This window comes from Zootoca vivipara, chromosome 8, assembly GCF_965207765.1.
Source record: "Zootoca vivipara chromosome 8, rZooViv2.hap1.1, whole genome shotgun sequence".
NCBI lineage: Eukaryota > Metazoa > Chordata > Lepidosauria > Squamata > Lacertidae > Zootoca > Zootoca vivipara.
In genome coordinates, this window is record NC_142591.1 from 43,505,228 (window position 1) to 43,523,176 (window position 17,949).

At 40.8% G+C, this 17,949-nt stretch overlaps 1 protein-coding gene across 3 annotated transcripts in view; it reads right to left on the bottom strand.

Moving 5' to 3' along the window:
- Positions 1–241: 241 nt before the first annotated feature.
- Positions 242–17,949, bottom strand: part of SLC35D4 (solute carrier family 35 member D4) — a 39,077-nt gene continuing 21,369 nt past the window's right edge. For 2 of the 3 annotated variants that reach the window (XM_088676287.1, XM_035125439.3), the window contains exons 10-15: positions 16,744–16,779; positions 15,454–15,488; positions 14,001–14,070; positions 11,788–11,881; positions 5,002–5,066; positions 242–1,725 (exon numbers count right to left, since the gene is read on the bottom strand). In XM_088676287.1, coding sequence (XP_088532413.1) covers positions 1,665–1,725; positions 5,002–5,066; positions 11,788–11,881; positions 14,001–14,070; positions 15,454–15,488; positions 16,744–16,779 — 361 coding nt within the window. In that variant the 3' untranslated portion in view covers positions 242–1,664. Of the gene's footprint in view, positions 1,726–5,001; positions 5,067–10,660; positions 10,801–11,787; positions 11,882–14,000; positions 14,071–15,453; positions 15,489–16,743; positions 16,780–17,949 lie in introns of those variants that run through there. The other variant, XM_088676288.1, reaches the window with a different exon arrangement.

A 17,949-nucleotide genomic window follows, 5' to 3' on the forward strand; every position in this document is an offset into this window, starting at 1 on the left:
CCAGGAGTAAGCCTCACTGTGCACATGAAAGCTCATACCAATAACAAACTTAGGTGCTACTGGAAGAGTTTTTTTTAATTTTGTTTGAACTCAATGGGACTTACTTCCAAGGAGCCACATATAGATTTGCATTATAAACTGTATATACTTGTAGGGATTGCACCTATTGGAATTTAAGATGTGTAAATGCTTTTGTGTGTGTGTATAATAGATAACAATCCTAAGACAGAAAAAAGACACATTGAAAATTGCAAATACGATTTACTGGTCAGTTATTTTACATTCAACATGGGCTTGTTGTGCTAATCAGTTATCACTTCAAATGACTCTTTTCCATTAGCTGAGCTTTCCAACATCCATGAACACACATCAGATTGTGGCTTCTGGTTTTCAGATATTTGGGGTAAGTGGGGGTGGGGGGCAGTCCCAAGCTTGAATTAAACAGCTTTTTTATGCAGACAGAATAATTGAATGTGATACCGGTACTTCCATCTTATAAGAGGGTATACCAAATCTATGCTGGTTATAGTTTTATTTTCACAGTGAATAAGGTCACTCAGCCTAATTTTGTTTTAAAAACATACAGAAGAAGTGTTCCACAAAGAATACAGTTCTTCTGGTGCTATACATCAGTGGAGGATCATCAGCTACCTGGTTGATAACCTTAAATTGAATGGAAACTCTTAACAAGAACGGCTACAGAACTGGCTCCTATTTGCAAGGTATGGCAGAAACAGTTGCTTTGCTTGTGCTTTCATGTGTAGATACTCCCAAGTGCCAATCTTCAAAATGCTCACGCTTAAGGCTCAGTAGGAATTGCTTATAATCATGGAACAAAAATTAGCCACCTCCTGCTGCAATCATGACACAACCAATAGGATTTGGTTCTGAAAAGACATGTCCGAGAATGCGCTGTTGGACATTGTGCTTGTCTGTGCCCACACTCAAGAACACATAGAAAGTGTGCCCTCTTCCTCTGCATGCACATACAGACAGATTTCTGCAGTGGATTCACGTTGCCACCCTTACACATTTACACGGGAGGAGCAAATCCCATTAAACAGGTCTTCTTTCTGAGCAGACACACTTAGGATACCTCCCACGTGCTTTTGTTTCTTCATGTTTTACTGGAGTTGTGTATGATGGGAGAGCAAGGAAGCAGCAAGCACACCACCTGGGCAATGCATGTCCCAGACTGAGCACAAAATACTACCAAGTCTTCCCTGTACCCAGATACACCTGGAAATCTGTCACAGAACCAAGAAGCTTGTCCATTCTTCCTTCACAAGTGAGACTACGGTCCTACAATTTATATTGTGGTAAAGGGCCAGCCATCACATTCTGAATGGTGCAGAACTCGAAGTAAGGTTGGAAAGGGGGCAGGAAGGTGCTGTAAGCATGCCCAGATGGTTTTATGGTATCGGATCTAGTTTAGTTGAGACTGCACAATTTAGTTTAGCCTAGCTAGTATAAAGGTTAACAGAGTCCTGAGTTTCCGCACTGCTATTAATAACAGTTTTATAGCTTTGAAGAAAGAAGAATGTGGAATTAAGTCACTTGCAGTTTGTACATCTTCACTGCTGTTGCTTTGGATTTTTCAGTCGCTGACTATTACTCCTGATGGGAATCCTTGGTTATTCTCTTCATTATTTCTCCTTATATATTCATATGCCAGTCCTTTCGATGTAAAGCAGTGAGGCTTCAGCAAATCCACCAAGTAAAAGACTGTTAAACAAAGCAGAGGAGAAACTTTATTAACAAAGATTCACTTGGGCAATCACAGGAAACTCACCGAACAGGATGGCATTGCCAAAATAGTCTGATTTTCATGCCGAGATATTTCTTCAGTTCCTTAAGTAATAGAATAACAACCACTGGTAATTTGTTGAGAGTATGATGGCATCCCAGTTGCTTACCCCTGGTTCCTCAAGATGACAGGAACTTGGTCCCTCACTTAGGAGCACAATGGCTGTTAGGGCACCTTTGTGGAACCATACATTGAAGCCTTCTGGATGCCAGAAGCAATTGTATACATGCATGGCTGCACTGCATGGAGAAAAGGAACATTTCGGCAGCCAAGGTCATTTGACATGTAGAAGGCACTCCAAGCACTGGGCCCCAGAGTTCTTGGGCCTCCACATGTTAATGCTGCACCATTTGCCCTCTGGTAACAGTCTTGATTTTCTTCCAGCCCTGTCCTCTAACTATCACAAAGCTCTATGAACTAACTAACTATTGATTTAATGTACCGCAACACTCTTGGAAGAGGGAAGGGGTGGTCTTTGTTACAGTTAGAGGGCTACTTCCTTCTAGAATACCACTTGTCCTCCCAGTGCCTGATGGATGAATCTTGATTAACCTAGGAAATTCTGAATAACTGGCCTGGATCAAGGAATTGGTCTTTAAAAAAAAAAGTAATTGCCCTCTCTTTCTTATGGCTCTAAGTATGATGTGGGGATAACAAAGTAAGTTCTTGCCATGCCTGCACCTATATGTTTCCATGTCAACATCAATCTCTCTACTGGGTCAAATCCTGCTGCGAAAGAGATCATAACCATACACAAAATTGCCACATCACACAGTTGTTGTCTACTACACTGTACAGCCTGACACAAGCATCAATAACAGCAATAACCATGATATAATGTTACATATGATGCTCTTAAAAAGGCTGCATCGCCACTGGACCAACATCGCCAGTGGTGGGCAGAGCAATGAATGTGAATTTTACATTTGTGCAGTAGCAAGAGTCATTATCGGTTCCAGAACACAGTCCAGCCAGGAAATAAACATTAGAGGAGGGTGAAGCAAGGCTGGGGAGGGTCTGGAGAGCATCCAGGGGCCTCATTTGGCCTTCAGGGCTGATGCTCTCCACACATGGTTAACATTGCAACTTGAATCCAAAGCATCTCATGCTCTTCTGATCTCTCACTGGAATGCAGTCCCCAATTCATCTCTGAAGAGCCCCTCTCATGTCCTATCACAAACTGTTTCAGAGGGTTCCCTGACCCTTAAGAGTAGCTCTTTGCATCAGGAAGGAACAGGAGAGGCGTGATGCAGTTCTTTGGACCCAAGCCTTTATGCTTTCGGAGTCAACACAATAATTTCTAGGGCTCAATCTATGTAAAGCTCTCAGATAAGGGAACTGCTTGGTGATCATTGCAGAAAGTAAAAAAGAGAAATGGTAGAGGCTATTTGAAATGTAGCTAGTTGGAATTCTTTTTTATTTTATCACACCATTCATGGTATACCTTCTTCTTTATCCTCAACATCCTCATTCATTAGGTTAGGCTGACACAGAGAGAGAGAGAGAGAGAGGGAGGGAGAGAGATTGGCCCCAAGGTCATATAGCAAGCTTTGGTGCTGAGCTGGCATTTGAATTAAAATCTATCCAGTACAACAATCTAGGCACCACACCAAGGATAACCAACCTTTGGTGCTCCAGTTGTTGGACTCCAATTCCTATCAGTCCCAGCCAGCATGGTCAACGGTCAGTTATTCTTTATGGAACGAAAGGCTTGGGAAGTAACCTTCACAATGGGACTTTAATTGGATGGATCACTTTGATGTCTTATACAATAGTCCGCCAGACTGGTCTAGGACACAACGGTCCATGCAGTACATTCATCAAAGGCACTTCCTCAGCTTCTCGCTTCTCCCATCACCATTCCAGCAATGACATTTCCTACTCTGCACTAATCTTGCGAACAACACAGCTTGAACAAAGGGTTCCAAAGGTAGCAGAGTTCAGTGGAGCTGTCTCTTGTTTCTAAAGATGTCAGCTCACACTTCATTCATCTTGAGCAAGGGGGAAGTCGTGTCTCCAACTCTTTTCTTAAGTCACTCAACAAGAAGAATCCACAAATCGCTGGCTCAGCTCCATTTCCTTTTCTACAATTCAGTGTTATGACCTTATATTTTAAGCCACAAGGCTTAGTTTATGAAACAGTAAAGCTCCTTATGGAACTTTATAAATAAAACAAACTTTTGCAGTTTTTATTGGTAAGAGGGCATTTTTACACGGCAAACCATGCAAAGCTGTCTGGATTTTAATAGCATTACATCCATTTAAACTCTTAGCTTCACCACCAGGCTGTTTTTTTTGCAAATTATGCAAGTGGCACTGCTCCTGAAAAGGCAAGCTCTTGCATAACCATTATGGTGCAAAGCATTTTATAATGATATCATTATTCCTCGTGAGCCCGGAATAAGAAAGATATGATAGCTCAGAAATATCATCGCCATTTTACTTTGTGGGGAAGGATGTTGGAGAAAGACCCAATTGCGAACTTTCCATGAACACTTACTTGGGCATGTGCCTATTAAACTTCAGCAGATCTTATGCATGATATCATATCATAGTACTGCAGATATACTGGCTACCAGCCCTAGTCTGAAATTAACAGTTAACTTGCTTGGATGCCTGCAAAACCTTTATGTCCCTAACTAGAATCACAGAATTGGTGGAGATCCTGTAAGATATTTCACCTTGATGTACAAAATCCAGAGTTGGAGCATCATCACCAGGTGGTTGTCCAGCCTCTGCTTGAAAACCTCCACTCTAGATCAGAAGTGTGGAACCTCTTCCAGTTTCTTCATTCCATGCCTGACTTTATAAACCTCTATCCTCATCACCCTTAGGCACCTTCTTTCTATCTACATTAATCCCTTGCTAATCTAATGGCATTTCTGTACAATTTTTCTCCTGTTCAATGAAAGGTGTTCCTGGTATTCCTTTGCTGTGCATAATCCATGCACCTCCCCCAAAGTAGCCATTTTGATGTGTCCTATCACATTGTACATTCTTCTTCCCCCAGACCTATGGCCTTTTAACTGTGTGTGGGGGGGGGAATTGTTTGTTACTATGGTATGTATGATTATATATTGTAAACTACTCTGCGATCTTCTTATTGTACAAAATGTTGCTTAACTGTTTTTGTTTCAAATCAGAAGAAATTAAGGAACAGCCATAATTTTTTTGTGTGTTTGCAAAATACTTACCAACAGGCTGTTGGTACATTCATTGCAATCTCAAAGAAGAATAGGGATAGAGCAGCTGTTATAACCTAGAAAAGACAAGGAAGATGGTGATTTTTTACATCAACTTCCTGTAAGTACATTCGCAAGAATATTAACACTCGAAAGAGATATTTTGAGAGGGGGACAGTACAGAAAATTAAGAAAACTTTTTTAAAACCAGGGCTCCAAACTTTAACTGATTCAATTGTAGATTAATCATTTTAATGAAATAATTGAAGGGGATTACCTTGCAGGACACAGAAGCACCACTTTACTCATCTTCAAGCCAAATGTTCTTCTAGTTTTGCTTGAATGGGCTTAGATATTTTGCCTTTTAAGTTGAAGCTGCTATCAGTTTCCTTCTAACCACAAGAACCCATTCAACTAAACTGACAGAGCTAGTTGTTGGAATCACTGTCAGACAGTGCATCTTTTAAACCTGCCTGTGCCATGATGCTGATGGGTCTTGATCTTGTTTACTTGCAAATCCATTTTATGTGTTACTGTCGAATGTTGCATAAAATATTAAGTCTTCCATATTCCCAACTTCCATTGAAATTAAATAAAATTGCTTAACTGTTTTTGTTTTAAATCAGAAGAAATTAAGGAACATAATTTGTGGTTGCAGGTAGATTATTCCCTCCCTACACCATTCCTTAGGAACTACGTTTCCCCCCCCCCTTTAAATTTTTATTTATGATTTCTACATAAATAACCTTTTTTAGGGCTCACCCATTCTGTCGTTTAATGGGTACAGTAAGCTTCCTGCACCCACATTAATTCTCTGTTGTCCATATGATGTTCTGCTCTAAATCACTGCCTTCCTACATTTCCCTAAGCAGCACTGATAAGAAGCAACTCGAGTAAATAAAGTAACCTTAATGTATTTTCATAGCAATTAACTTCTGACCTAGCCTGAAAAAGTCACATGGTGCAGGACAGCATCAATACTCACAGACACACAGCCAAGGAAAGCATATTCCCTCTTAGAGCGTCCCCTCATCATCTCTAAGTTCCCAACATTCAGGATTAAATTGCAATATCCCCCCTTCCCCTCTAATTCCTGAGCATCTTGATGTTTTGCTGGCCTTTAAGGAGATAGGAAAGAGCATTAACGTGACTGGAAGGGTCCTTATTTTTTAAATAACAGGAATTAAAATGATAGGCTAGGGATGAAGTTGCAAGAACAGCTTTAATCATCCAAACCATTTCTTTACCAGTGGTGATTACTATTTTGATCTTTTAAAAAAAAAACACCACCCCAATCTCTGCACAATAGCTATCTTGTCAGCACAGGTGTTCAGCACAGGTGAGCTAATTACCCTAGTCCAGGGATGGGGAAGCTGTGGGCTGCCAGGTGCTCAGGTTCCCCTCATTTGTGACCACTGACATGCTCGCTGTGGTTGACTGGAGTTGGACCCCAACATCCTCTGAGGGCCACAGGTTCCCCAAACATGCTGTGGTCTATTCACAACCACATCTCCAAAGCGTCCTTCTCAATCAGACCAAAAACCCATCAAGTCCATCATCTGTTGCTTCCCATCATTTCCACCCAGAATCCTGTGAAAGTGGATGGTATTCAGTGGTAGACATGACCTCTGAACACAAGGGCTGCATTTAGGCACCATGCTCAACAGCCTGAGGGACTTGAGCCGAGAATTTTAAAGCATGGGAGGGGGAATCAGCTCTTGACTAAATATTAACAAGTTACTGAAATGCCGGCATGTTCTTCACAATTGTCAGCAGTTGTGAAATGGGAAATTGTTATCATACTTCAGTCAACTTGTAATCGTTTGGCAGGGAGGCGGGCTTGGAAATAGCACAAGAAATCTTTAAAAAAAAGCGGTTTATGTCATTCATCAATAAAAATAGCTTGTCCTCACAAATAGGTCCATACATTTGGGAATATTTATCTATGGTAATTTTCTATTTATAATTTAATTTTCTAGTTCATGGCTCCATTGGGACAACATAGAAAACAAAACAATTCCTAGGTCAGATAGCAAACTGCTTTGCTGACACTGTTTCAGATTACGCCCCAACAATAATACAGTTAAAGTCTTGATTCTGCCACATTTTGGAGTGTTTTTGCTGCTTCTCAGATGATGTAATGGAAAGAAAATTGGCAAGTTATTTTTATTATAGCAGAAAGGGACAAGGAATGAGAGCAAAAACTGGGGTTGTTCAGCATTTTAGTCCTCTATGAAGAGATAAAATGTTGTAAAGTTTTTCTGTAACATTTTACAGAAATTGCACATTGATAATTTAAAAAGCATTTTATGAAATCATGCTGGAGAAGACAGTTTGGAAAGCCATGAGTCAATGTGTATGGCAGTTTTCCACAACCTGGTGCCCCACAGATGTTTTGGACTATAAAATGATGTATTCTGTACTAGTTTTGTGACTCTAATTTTATTGATGATTTGTATACCCTTCACCACTGTGATAATACGGTATATATTTTCAATGTTGGCATAATCAGAACAAAAAAAAATTCTTCCAGTAGCACTTTAGAGACCAACTAAGTTTGTCATTGGTATGAGCTTTCGTGTGCATGCACACTTCTTCAGATACACTAAATAATCAGAAGTATAGAAACCTTTGCAAATAAAAATCCTTGATGCTCACTGGCATCTGTGGAGCACCATATTGGGAAAGTCTGGCATAAATATGTAAGGATGATCACTTGCATGATGTTGGCTTTCTTCTTCCTCTCAACGGAACAGTCCATTCTTAAATGCTAGTGACGGCATGTGTCAAATGGGCTGGTCTCTCTAACTGAATAACAATGCTCTTGTGATCAAAGAAGCTCCCTTTGTGTATCACAGTTCCTTTGCCCATAAGAATTCTTCAGGATATGGGAAGACATGCATTTGAAACTCCACAGGGGAAAAAATCCAGTGAGTGGGAGCTGGAACAAGGAAATGGTGGGAGGGAAAGGGTCAAGTACTCCCTCCCTCTGCTCCTTCACCAGAAGTGACTTCATTTTCTAAAATAGACAATGCGCTAGCTACTGCTATAATACTTTGTGCATAATGTATATTTTGAGCTTTGCAGTATCTGTGATAGCTGTATCAAAATGCTTCAGACACTGGTGGTCCTTGCACCAAGCACCCAGGTGGACACAGCCAAGACAAATTAACCCCGTATGTTTCATTTATCTTGGTAATACATGCCAAGGAAACTACCAGCAGATATTTCTCTTCAACCACCTTGCATTTACCAGAAGAAAAGATGGCACCATAAAGGTGTCTGACCTGCCTTCCCTTGTCTTATCTTTATCCATATCTCCATATGCTCCTATCTACTCCACCATTTTCAAAACCCTCCACCTGGAATGGCACTTAGTGATGCAGGGTGGAAGGACAGGATTTCTGTGTAAGATTTGAGCGCCATAAAGGAAAAAAACAGAATACAACAGATCTTGAAAGGAGTATTAGACTATTCTGTTATATAAGAATGGAAATTGTACTCTCTTTGAAGAATGCCCGATATAAATGGTGTAATTTTAAAATCTTCTATATAAGCATATTTTGCAATGCTCAGTTCACTGAACATCTGGAATGTGTACTTGCAAATTAGCAATGGAAATTATTCCCAGACAAAGGCTTGTTATTCTTTCCCTTCCATTTAAAATTATGTTTATGAATCATAGTTCAGCTTAAAATTTCCCAAATATAAATCACTTAAGAAAGAGACTAAATAAAAACATTGGAGTTCCAAGGTGCGGATGGAAAGAAATATGGATAATTCTCATTGATAAATTTAGCCTTGATAGATTCTGGAAGTCAGTTTTCCTCTTGTAGTGGGAAGCACGAGTCAGTAGAGGTGGGACTGCATAACAAAAAGTGATATGGGTTTATGATGTGTTTATTTCACTCAATGTGGTTGTGGTTGACTGGGCATTGATCACCAATAAGCATCTTTCTTATTCTGTGCCACTCAGGTTGAATTTTTCACACAGTTCAGCTGGTTAAAGTGTGGTGCTGATAATGCCAAGGTTGCAGGTTCAATTCCCATAAGGGACTGCTGCATCGTCCTGTATTACAGGAGGCTGGACTAGATCAGGCATCCCCAAACTGCGGCCCTCCAGATGTTTTGGCCTACAACTCCCATGATTCCTAGCTAGCTAGTCCAAAACATCTGGAGGGCCGAAGTCTGGGGATGTCTGGACTAGATGAGCCTCAGGGTCCCTTCCAACTATTATTCTATTCTATTCTATTCTATTCTATTCTGGAAGGAAGGAAGGAAGGGAGTAATGATGGATGATGGGAAGGGAAAAGATGGCTGCTTTCCAGTTGCTATTTATTTATTACATTTTCATCCTGCCCTTTTGCCATGATGGAGCTCAGTGTGGTGTGTATCTAGGATTCCCAGTTGGTCTTCCAGCTAGGTACTGACCAATCTCAGAGCTGACAGGCTACATCAAGAATGCTGCACCATATGTCTTCAGACTATCCCCTGGGACCACTGAATGGCTGCAAGGGTTGGGATTTGGGAAATGTAATCAACTGGTTTGCAAAGACTGTTGCCCTTAAGTATAACTGTATATCCGGGCAAGGAGGAAGTACTGATGCAAGACTGGAATGTATTCTATCCTAGTTCTGTAACTCAGCAATAATAATGTTACTGCATTAACTCATAATATTACCATGTAAATAGTATTTCTTCATTCTCTTCCTTGGGCACTTCTTGTATACATTTAAATTGTGAAGTTTGCATAGGCAACTTTGCCCTACTTTTATTAATTCAGTCACTGAATCACCCTAAGGTCGCAGGGTGAGTTACACATCCAGTAACAAGCAATAAATGCAACACAGTAATTAAAAGTCAAATGTTAATCACTAAAATCTCTAAAACCAGCACCCAACCATCTCACTCACAGTATTTCTCATATCTGAAGAACAATATAAATTAAATATGCCACTAATGCTCAAAGGCCTAGTAAAATATGAATGTTGCCAGAACCTGCTCAAGGGAAGCTCTTTCCAGAGCCAAGATGCTGCTCTACAAATACTCATTGCAAACTAGTCATGTTGTATAATTATTTGTACTAACAGTACATAGCCACACCATGTAGTTCTGCCTTCCTCCATATTCTGTTTAGATGCCCGAGCGCAGTTAATCTACTGAGAGCTGTAAAAAAAATGCATTACAAATGTATTGCAATTTTAGACATTGTTTTTGATAGTTTAAATAGTATGAGCAAGATTAAATCTAAGATATTTATTAATCAAATGTATACACTGCTTTTCAACACAATGTGACCATAATGTGGTATCAGCTTGTTAAAAGGCTTTCTACTGACGTTGTATTTTTAAAGAGCCAGGGACACTTAATTCTACTTCCTCGATAAATTTAATAATTATGTTAGACACCAAGATGTTGTTATGGAGACAGTTTTGAAGACTTTGAAGCACTTTCAGTGCAATAATTAGTGCTGGATGCTACACGACTATTATCAAGCTATCGCTATGGAAACCAACCAAAAGCTGACTTAAAGCTGCAACAAGACACCTGCCCCAGTCTTTCCCCCTACATCCTGTTCAGATATTGAAATTGCACACAGGTTGCACTGTCAAATTCTGATTAATTCTATATATGCATTCTGACAGATACACAAGACATACTTGAGACCCAAAACTGAAACTGAATTAAGACAACAGAATGAGTGTTCACACACGTTTTGTTGAACAGGAAACCAAAGGATGATGAATTTGCCCCCCTTGTAGTTCATATGCAGGTTCTTTGATGTGAAACATGCAATGCTCACAGCGGATACTGTAAGGATTTGAAAAACCCAAACATATATCACGGATACAGTATTAAGGTTTTTTTTTTTTATCTTTATGATCACCATGAAAATCATTACTGTATTGGACCGGTTGTCTTATTTAAGCCAATGGTCACGTTGCCACTAATTTTATCCATGATACAATCTGGAGCCTAATCTCTGAATAACAGTGTAACAAGAAATGAGATTGTCACCATGGAAACCGTTACTGATGAACCAAAATGGTGTGTCTAGAAACTGATACCGTTCCATAATGTAACGCAGGATGAATATATGTCATTTTATTGTGGGATTCAACCCATGACTTTTTCACTTCTTCAGATACATTAATCTGCAGGTGCATTCACAAAAAACAAATTATTATCACACATGAATAATACTGCAGCCCAGTTTGACCCGATAATCACAAATGCCATTTAAAATTACCACCCCACACATTAATTTGCTTTGGAGGAGAGGACAAGTAACATCCTTCTGCCACTCTAGCGATCCATTCATCCAATAAAGGTGGATAGAAAGTATAGTTATTTACAGTAGGTTATAACACAGGTGGCGCTGTGGGTTAAGCCACAGAGCCTAGGGCTTGCTGATCAGAAGGTCGGCGGTTCGAATCCCCGCAATGGGGTGAGCTCCTGTTGCTCGTTCCCTGCTCCTGCCAACCTAGCAGTTCGAAAGCACATCAAAGTGCAAGTAGATAAATAGGTGGGAAGGTAAATGGTGTTTCCGTGCACTGCTCTGGTTCGCCAGAAGCAGCTTAGTCATGCTGGTCACATGACCTGGAAGCTGTACGCCGGCTCCCTCGGCCAGTAAAGCGAGATGAGCGCCGCAACCCCAGTGTCGTCTGCGACTGGACCTAACGGTCAGGGGTCCCTTTACCTTTTTATAATGAGAATGGGCTGGAGTTATATGAAAGAATGACAGATGCTCATTCTTAAATACCTACGGTAACCAAAACAGAGCTGCACACATCTTACCTTTGCTAGGAAACTCCAGGCTGCATACTGTCCTGAGGATGTGTTGCTTTTCAGCTTCATTGTATATAAGGTCAGTAGGAATCCCAGAAGACCGCTGCAGAAGGTAGTAGTAGACAGCGCCATTAATAGAGAGAATTCTCATTTTCAACTAAGGATCCCTCCAGGCCGGAGGGTGTATTCTGCAAGGTGTCACTGACACAATAATAGTGCAATAGTGGTAGATTTATACTAGACCATCCCCACATATCATTCTACTTTATTAGATGTTCTGCAATGCTTCCAGAATATTACTGCACTATTGTTGCCTGTAGGGGGACTCGCACTATAGCACAACAAATTTGGGGAACCCTGGGGAAGAACACTTTTGTTCTACTAGTTTAGGCTTCCTCAAACTCGGCCCTCCAGATGTTTTTGGCCTACAACTCCCATGATCCCTAGCTAGCAGGACCAGGGGTCAGGGATGATGGGAACTGTAGTCTTAAAACATCTGGAGGGCCGAGTCTGAGGAAGCCCATCCTAGTGCAAGATATCTACACTAGCAGAATGAAGCTTTCCCCATACCCCATATCCCCCTACAAGCATTGAAAATGTGTTCCAGGAGGTTGGGGGACCCTCAAAATAAGATTGGGAGGATGCGCAGAAGGGAGAAAACAGCAATGCCACTGGAATTCCACTGGCGCTGCTTGGATGCAAACCACCCCTGGAACACTTGTGGAATATAAAATAATAGGATTTCAGCAGGAAACTATGGAGCATGCACTGGCTGAAAGCAAAGCAGTAAGCCCACTCTGAAATGTCTGCAGGCCCTAACAGTATTGAAAGTGGGATCAAATAGAACCACGATAACCATCATGAGCACAAATAACCAGGAATGCACCATAGAAATGACATCTGGAACGGCCCTTACATCCTTCAAAAGTTACAGAGATGAGCACTGAAAACTGCAGAGTTTATTGGACAGGGCAAAAGGCAGTGGCTTGGCTCCTCAGTTTGTCTTCTCTGAACAGGAAGCTTTAGATCTAGCAGAGAATCCCGCTGGCGAAAGGGAGAAGAAGGTAATTTTCACCAGTCCCCCCTTCCTCCTGCAGCTGCTGCAACACTGTTCTACAGTGTCCACCATCCTTCCGGATACACTTTTTGGGATGCACAAACTCCTCTTCCATGAGTGACAGGATCCCAGGAGCAGAATCCCACCAGCAGCATCCAAGCTCAGGATCCAAGCCAGTGTTCTGTAATGGCTACAGCATTCTGTCTGGATATAGGAAACCCAGATTCAAATATCTACTCAGCCATCAAGCTTGCACCCAAGCTGAGTTTATTGGTGAAAGGGCAGAATACAAATATTCTATTATATCATTTAATTTATTATATTCATGTATTTTATTATTATTTCAGCAGCTAAACTCATGGAAATGTTGCTGTAAAATTTATAGCCATGTCCAATAGAGCAAAGCTCCCCCCCCCAAAAAAAAATCAAGCAATGGCACTTAATCACTAAGCAGATATTCCCAGGATTGTAAATCGCCTTACAGTACAATCCTGGGCATGTCTACTTTGTGTGCAGAAAGACTGGCCTAACTAGGGGTTTTGTACACACTTGAACCTAAAAAGAACTAGGCAGCCACTCAGCAGTATGGGAAGCAGATCTCACCAATAAATAAATGAATAAATAAACAGGAACTTTGGGCAACGTGTACTACTCCATGCTTAGGAGATGAACGACAAAGAATTCAATTCTTCCTGGGTAGCAAGCAGTTTCCACTTGAATTAATGGGATTTTTTAAAAAAACTTTCCCCTTTTAACCAACTTGCAAAGTCCTCCAAATAACAAGATGTACAGGGAAATAAATCCACATGCTAATAATGGAGTATTATGGTCTAATTCTTTCTAATCACTGAAAACAATGTGATTTACGAAGACTAATCCAATGTTGAGCCTTCAAGAGATGCCTTCAGTGAATACTTTTGTCATAGGATGCCGAGCAATTTTGACATCCCAAAAGTGTTGTGGAAAAATATCGCACAACATGTGCTTTGAGAAGCCCAGCTCATGGAGGGGGTGGGGAGATGTGGAGAAGAATGAGAGAGCTGAGCTCTTGATCCTTCTCAGCATTTCTACATTTTGGGTGGTTTGTGCCGGAAAAAAATATTGTCCCTTTCAGGTTTTACATGCCATTAACTTTGACAAACTCATTCTGGTAAAGGAATATTACCTGGCAAAGCAACTGCTGTGAAACCTGTAGAAGTAAAGGAATGGAAATTCCAAGGCACTAAAGAGATCACCTGTGGGATAAAATAATCAATTTAATGGGGAAACTGGCAAAAAATACCCAGTTAGCTCTCCATACAGAAACTCCATTTAACAGGTATCCTTTGGTTTAAACATGTTTTTATAGCTTCTGGACTCCTTAATTTGCCATTAATCTTATAAGGCCCCTTTCTCACCATTTTGAACTGCACCTGATTTGAGGTTGCAGAAAAAGTAAGCAGTCTGTTGTTTAGTGAACACATTTTCACTTGCAAAAAGATCTAGGTATGTTGGATACTGCATTTTCCAATGGAAAAGCATAAGCTCTGTTCACTGTGTCCATATTCATGGTCATGAGGAATTACAGTAATTTGTTTCCACTACTGGCTTAGAAGAATATGAGAGAAAATAGCTGGAAACTGGCCTTGGAAGGACTGATCCAATATTGCTGTAAACCTGGAACTATCTATGTGGGGCTCAACATGCAAATTTATAAATGACAGTTAATTGCAAAGGCACTCCAGCTCTCCAGGTTTCCCCCCAATATTTCAATCTGTAAATCCGCATGGTGCTCTGAACTTTCTGCTGTTCAGAGAAAGTGCAGCACACAACTAACATTCTAAACAGAGAGCACCAGAACTTCAGTTTCAGCATTACAATTTGGACCAAATTATATCCCATTAAAAACCAGTAACAGAAACCAGTGTTTGCGCTTCCATTGTACAAAATAAAATATCAGGTAGCATGACCAAGTTTCTAAGATTGATTCCAGCTTCTAAAACTCTCTGTTAAATCACATCTTAATCTACTGGTATGATCTACATCAGGTATAGGCACACCCAGCCCTCCAGATGTTTTGGGACTACAACTCCCATCATCCCTAGCTTACAGGACTAGTGGTCAGGGATGATAGGAACTGTAGTTCCAAAACATCTGGAGGGCTGAGTGTGCCTAAGCCTGATCTACATGCAAGTGTTATGATAGGCAAACAGAACTCCCTTTCTAGAAAAGATTTCCCAATAATTTCAGTGCAAGGAGACACTCCTCACAGATGTACTGGTAGTTTTGTATGTACAGATCAGCTAACCATCAAAAGCAGGCATCCCCAAACTGCGGCCCTCCAGATTTTTGGCCTACAACTCCCATGATCCCTAGCTAACAGGACCAGTGGTTGGGTAAGATGGGAATTGTAGTCCAAAACATCTGGAGGGCCGAAGTTTGGGGATGCCTGATCAAAAGGAACAGATACCTGCCTAAATGCAAGTGACCCACCTGTGCACCTGAACACACACAGACCTACAGATCAGGGGTATGTGTGTATCTAACAGATTATATTCCTAAACAGCATATGTAAGAAAATGAAACCATATCCGTATAATTTTTTTAAAAAACCCAGTTATAATTATCAATTCTTTTACCTGCTGGGTGGGATGCAAAAGCCAACATCACCACACTAAAAATAAAAAAGAGAGTACAGTATTAATTTCCCAGGCTGCACCATGATGTCACAGATTATGCCATCTACCAAATTTGTAATTTAAATAATGTAGACACTTCTGCAGTTTTGAGCTAAAGGGTAATAGAAAGTGTGAGGATGTGGGGTTTTGTCCTCTGCCATCACACATCAGACAGTATCCCTTTAGGAAACAATAACCAGAAATGTTTTCTGGATATTTCTATAGGATTATTTTTGTGTGTATATAGGCATGTATGATAAGGTGGATACAAGGTTCTTAAACATTGCTGCAAGAGATCTATGCTTTTTCCCCTCTGGCAAAATTCCATTTAGATTCCTCAGAATGCAGTGATTGCTTTGAGGCATGAAATTATACCTTTACACTGTTCAGAGTGTGTCACACTTCTATAATGAACTATTAATGCACGCAAAACCAGCTTTGGAGCCCCATAACCTCACGATCTTGCTACCGTAATAAAAAATTTCAGTTTCCTTTCACTGCTATGAATGATTAAAGTGAGTATGATTGACCCCATTAATGCCCCCCAGCTTGGGTGTCCATGGAGTTTGGAGCAGATTATCATACTTTTTTTAAAAAAAACAAACCCTCAATTTCTGCCCCAAGAAAAGCTGTGTTCTGCATTCTGTATAAATTATGCAAATCAACAAAAATTCCCATACTTAATTGTGGTGATGCTACTAAAAGAAAGTGGCAGTCATGACTCTGGAAATCTGATATCAGCCACTCTCTTTCCTGAGATTTCAAGAGGCACTTGTCTCCTCATTTTCAAGCCCTCTCTGCCTCTATAAGGTGATACTGTACATCCCTTCCCCTCCAATTATTATTATTATTATTATTCTTAAATTTATTTATTTATTAAATTTGTATACCACCTTATACCTGTAGATCTCAGGACAATTCACAACATAAAATCACAATATAAAAAACATTAAGGGAGCTGGGGTGCAGGTAGAGGGGTGTGCATGTGAAGAATGGCAGGGAAGGGAAGGTAAAGTCTGGAAGCACCTTGGAATTTAGGGTGCCTCTCTCTAAATGGTGGGGGTGCATGCACTGCTTGCCTACACTTATGTTCTACTTGTGGAATTGTAAATACAGTAAAGCAAATATTATGGAAACCACCACCCAAAAAAGACACAAGTCTCCACTACTCTCTCTTCCAAAGGAAATTAAACCCAGATAGGATTGTCCTGAAGCAAAACAACAGAGAAAGAAAGAAAATGCAAGTTTTACCTGAATGCATAGTTTATATATTGCTGCTGAGAATCACTAAAAGAAGAAAATCATTTCATCTGTTATTTGGGGGTGAGGCCTAAACACAGTGATTTCCACCAAATATTATACCTAAGAATCCCTAAAAACCAATTATATGATGTTAATGTTATATTATTACTCATGGTATGTTTTCTTTATCTTGATTTTGGGCAAAACTACCCATGTTTCAGATTTCTGCTTGCCTGACTATTGTTGGCAAACCCAAGAGTTCAGTCACAGCTCAGTAGCCCACAAACAACCTCTCTGCACTCCTGGTTGAGTGCCAGAGAAGAATTGCCCTGGGGAAGGTGGAGAGTTATATTTATCCATGGGACACAACCCCACTCAATGTGAGCTGCCAGTCATAGAGAGTGCACAGGCCAGACTGACCCTTGCAGGCCTTGAGAACAGGTAAGAACCAGCCTAGGCTCAACTTCCCAGAATTTCTGCCCTGCGGCTGAAAAGAAATTGCTGGGACAGTGTTTGGACTCCTGAAAACGGCATTGCCAAGTTTCCAGGTATAACACTCCTGTCCAAAACATAAATAAAAGGAGGCATTATTTTCCTCATGTTCGGAAGTTAGCAGGCTAGCTGGTCTACAGTAGGAGAGGGGAACCTGTGCCCCAAATGTTACTGGACTCCAAAAGCCTCAGCCAGCAAGGCCATTGGGTCAAGGATGATGGGAACTGGAATCAGGCAACATCTAGGGCAGGGGTAGGCAACCTAAGGCCCATGGGCCGGATGCGGCCCAATTGCCTTCTCAATCCGGCCCGCGGACAGCTCGGGAATCAGCATGTTTTTATATGAGTAGAATGTGTGCTTTTATTTAAAATGCATCTCTGGGTTATTTGTGGGGCATAGGAATTCGTTCATGCTCCCCCAAAAAATATAGTCTGGCGCACCACATGGTCTGAGGGAGGGTGGACTGGCCCACGGCTGAAAAAGGTTGCTGACCCCTGATCTAGAGGGTTCTGGTCTATAGAGGAGTGGGGAATATATACTGTGAGTAAGAATCGCCCCCTGTCTCCTAGCACACACATACACACACTACAAGTCTGCTCTGGAGGATTAAGAGAACTAACTAGCTAACTGTTGTGTATTGAGTCAAAGGATTTTATATCTGTATTATTATTGTCTGTATTTGCATTAGGATAAAGTAACTGCCTTTTGGTTCCAGAGGGTACA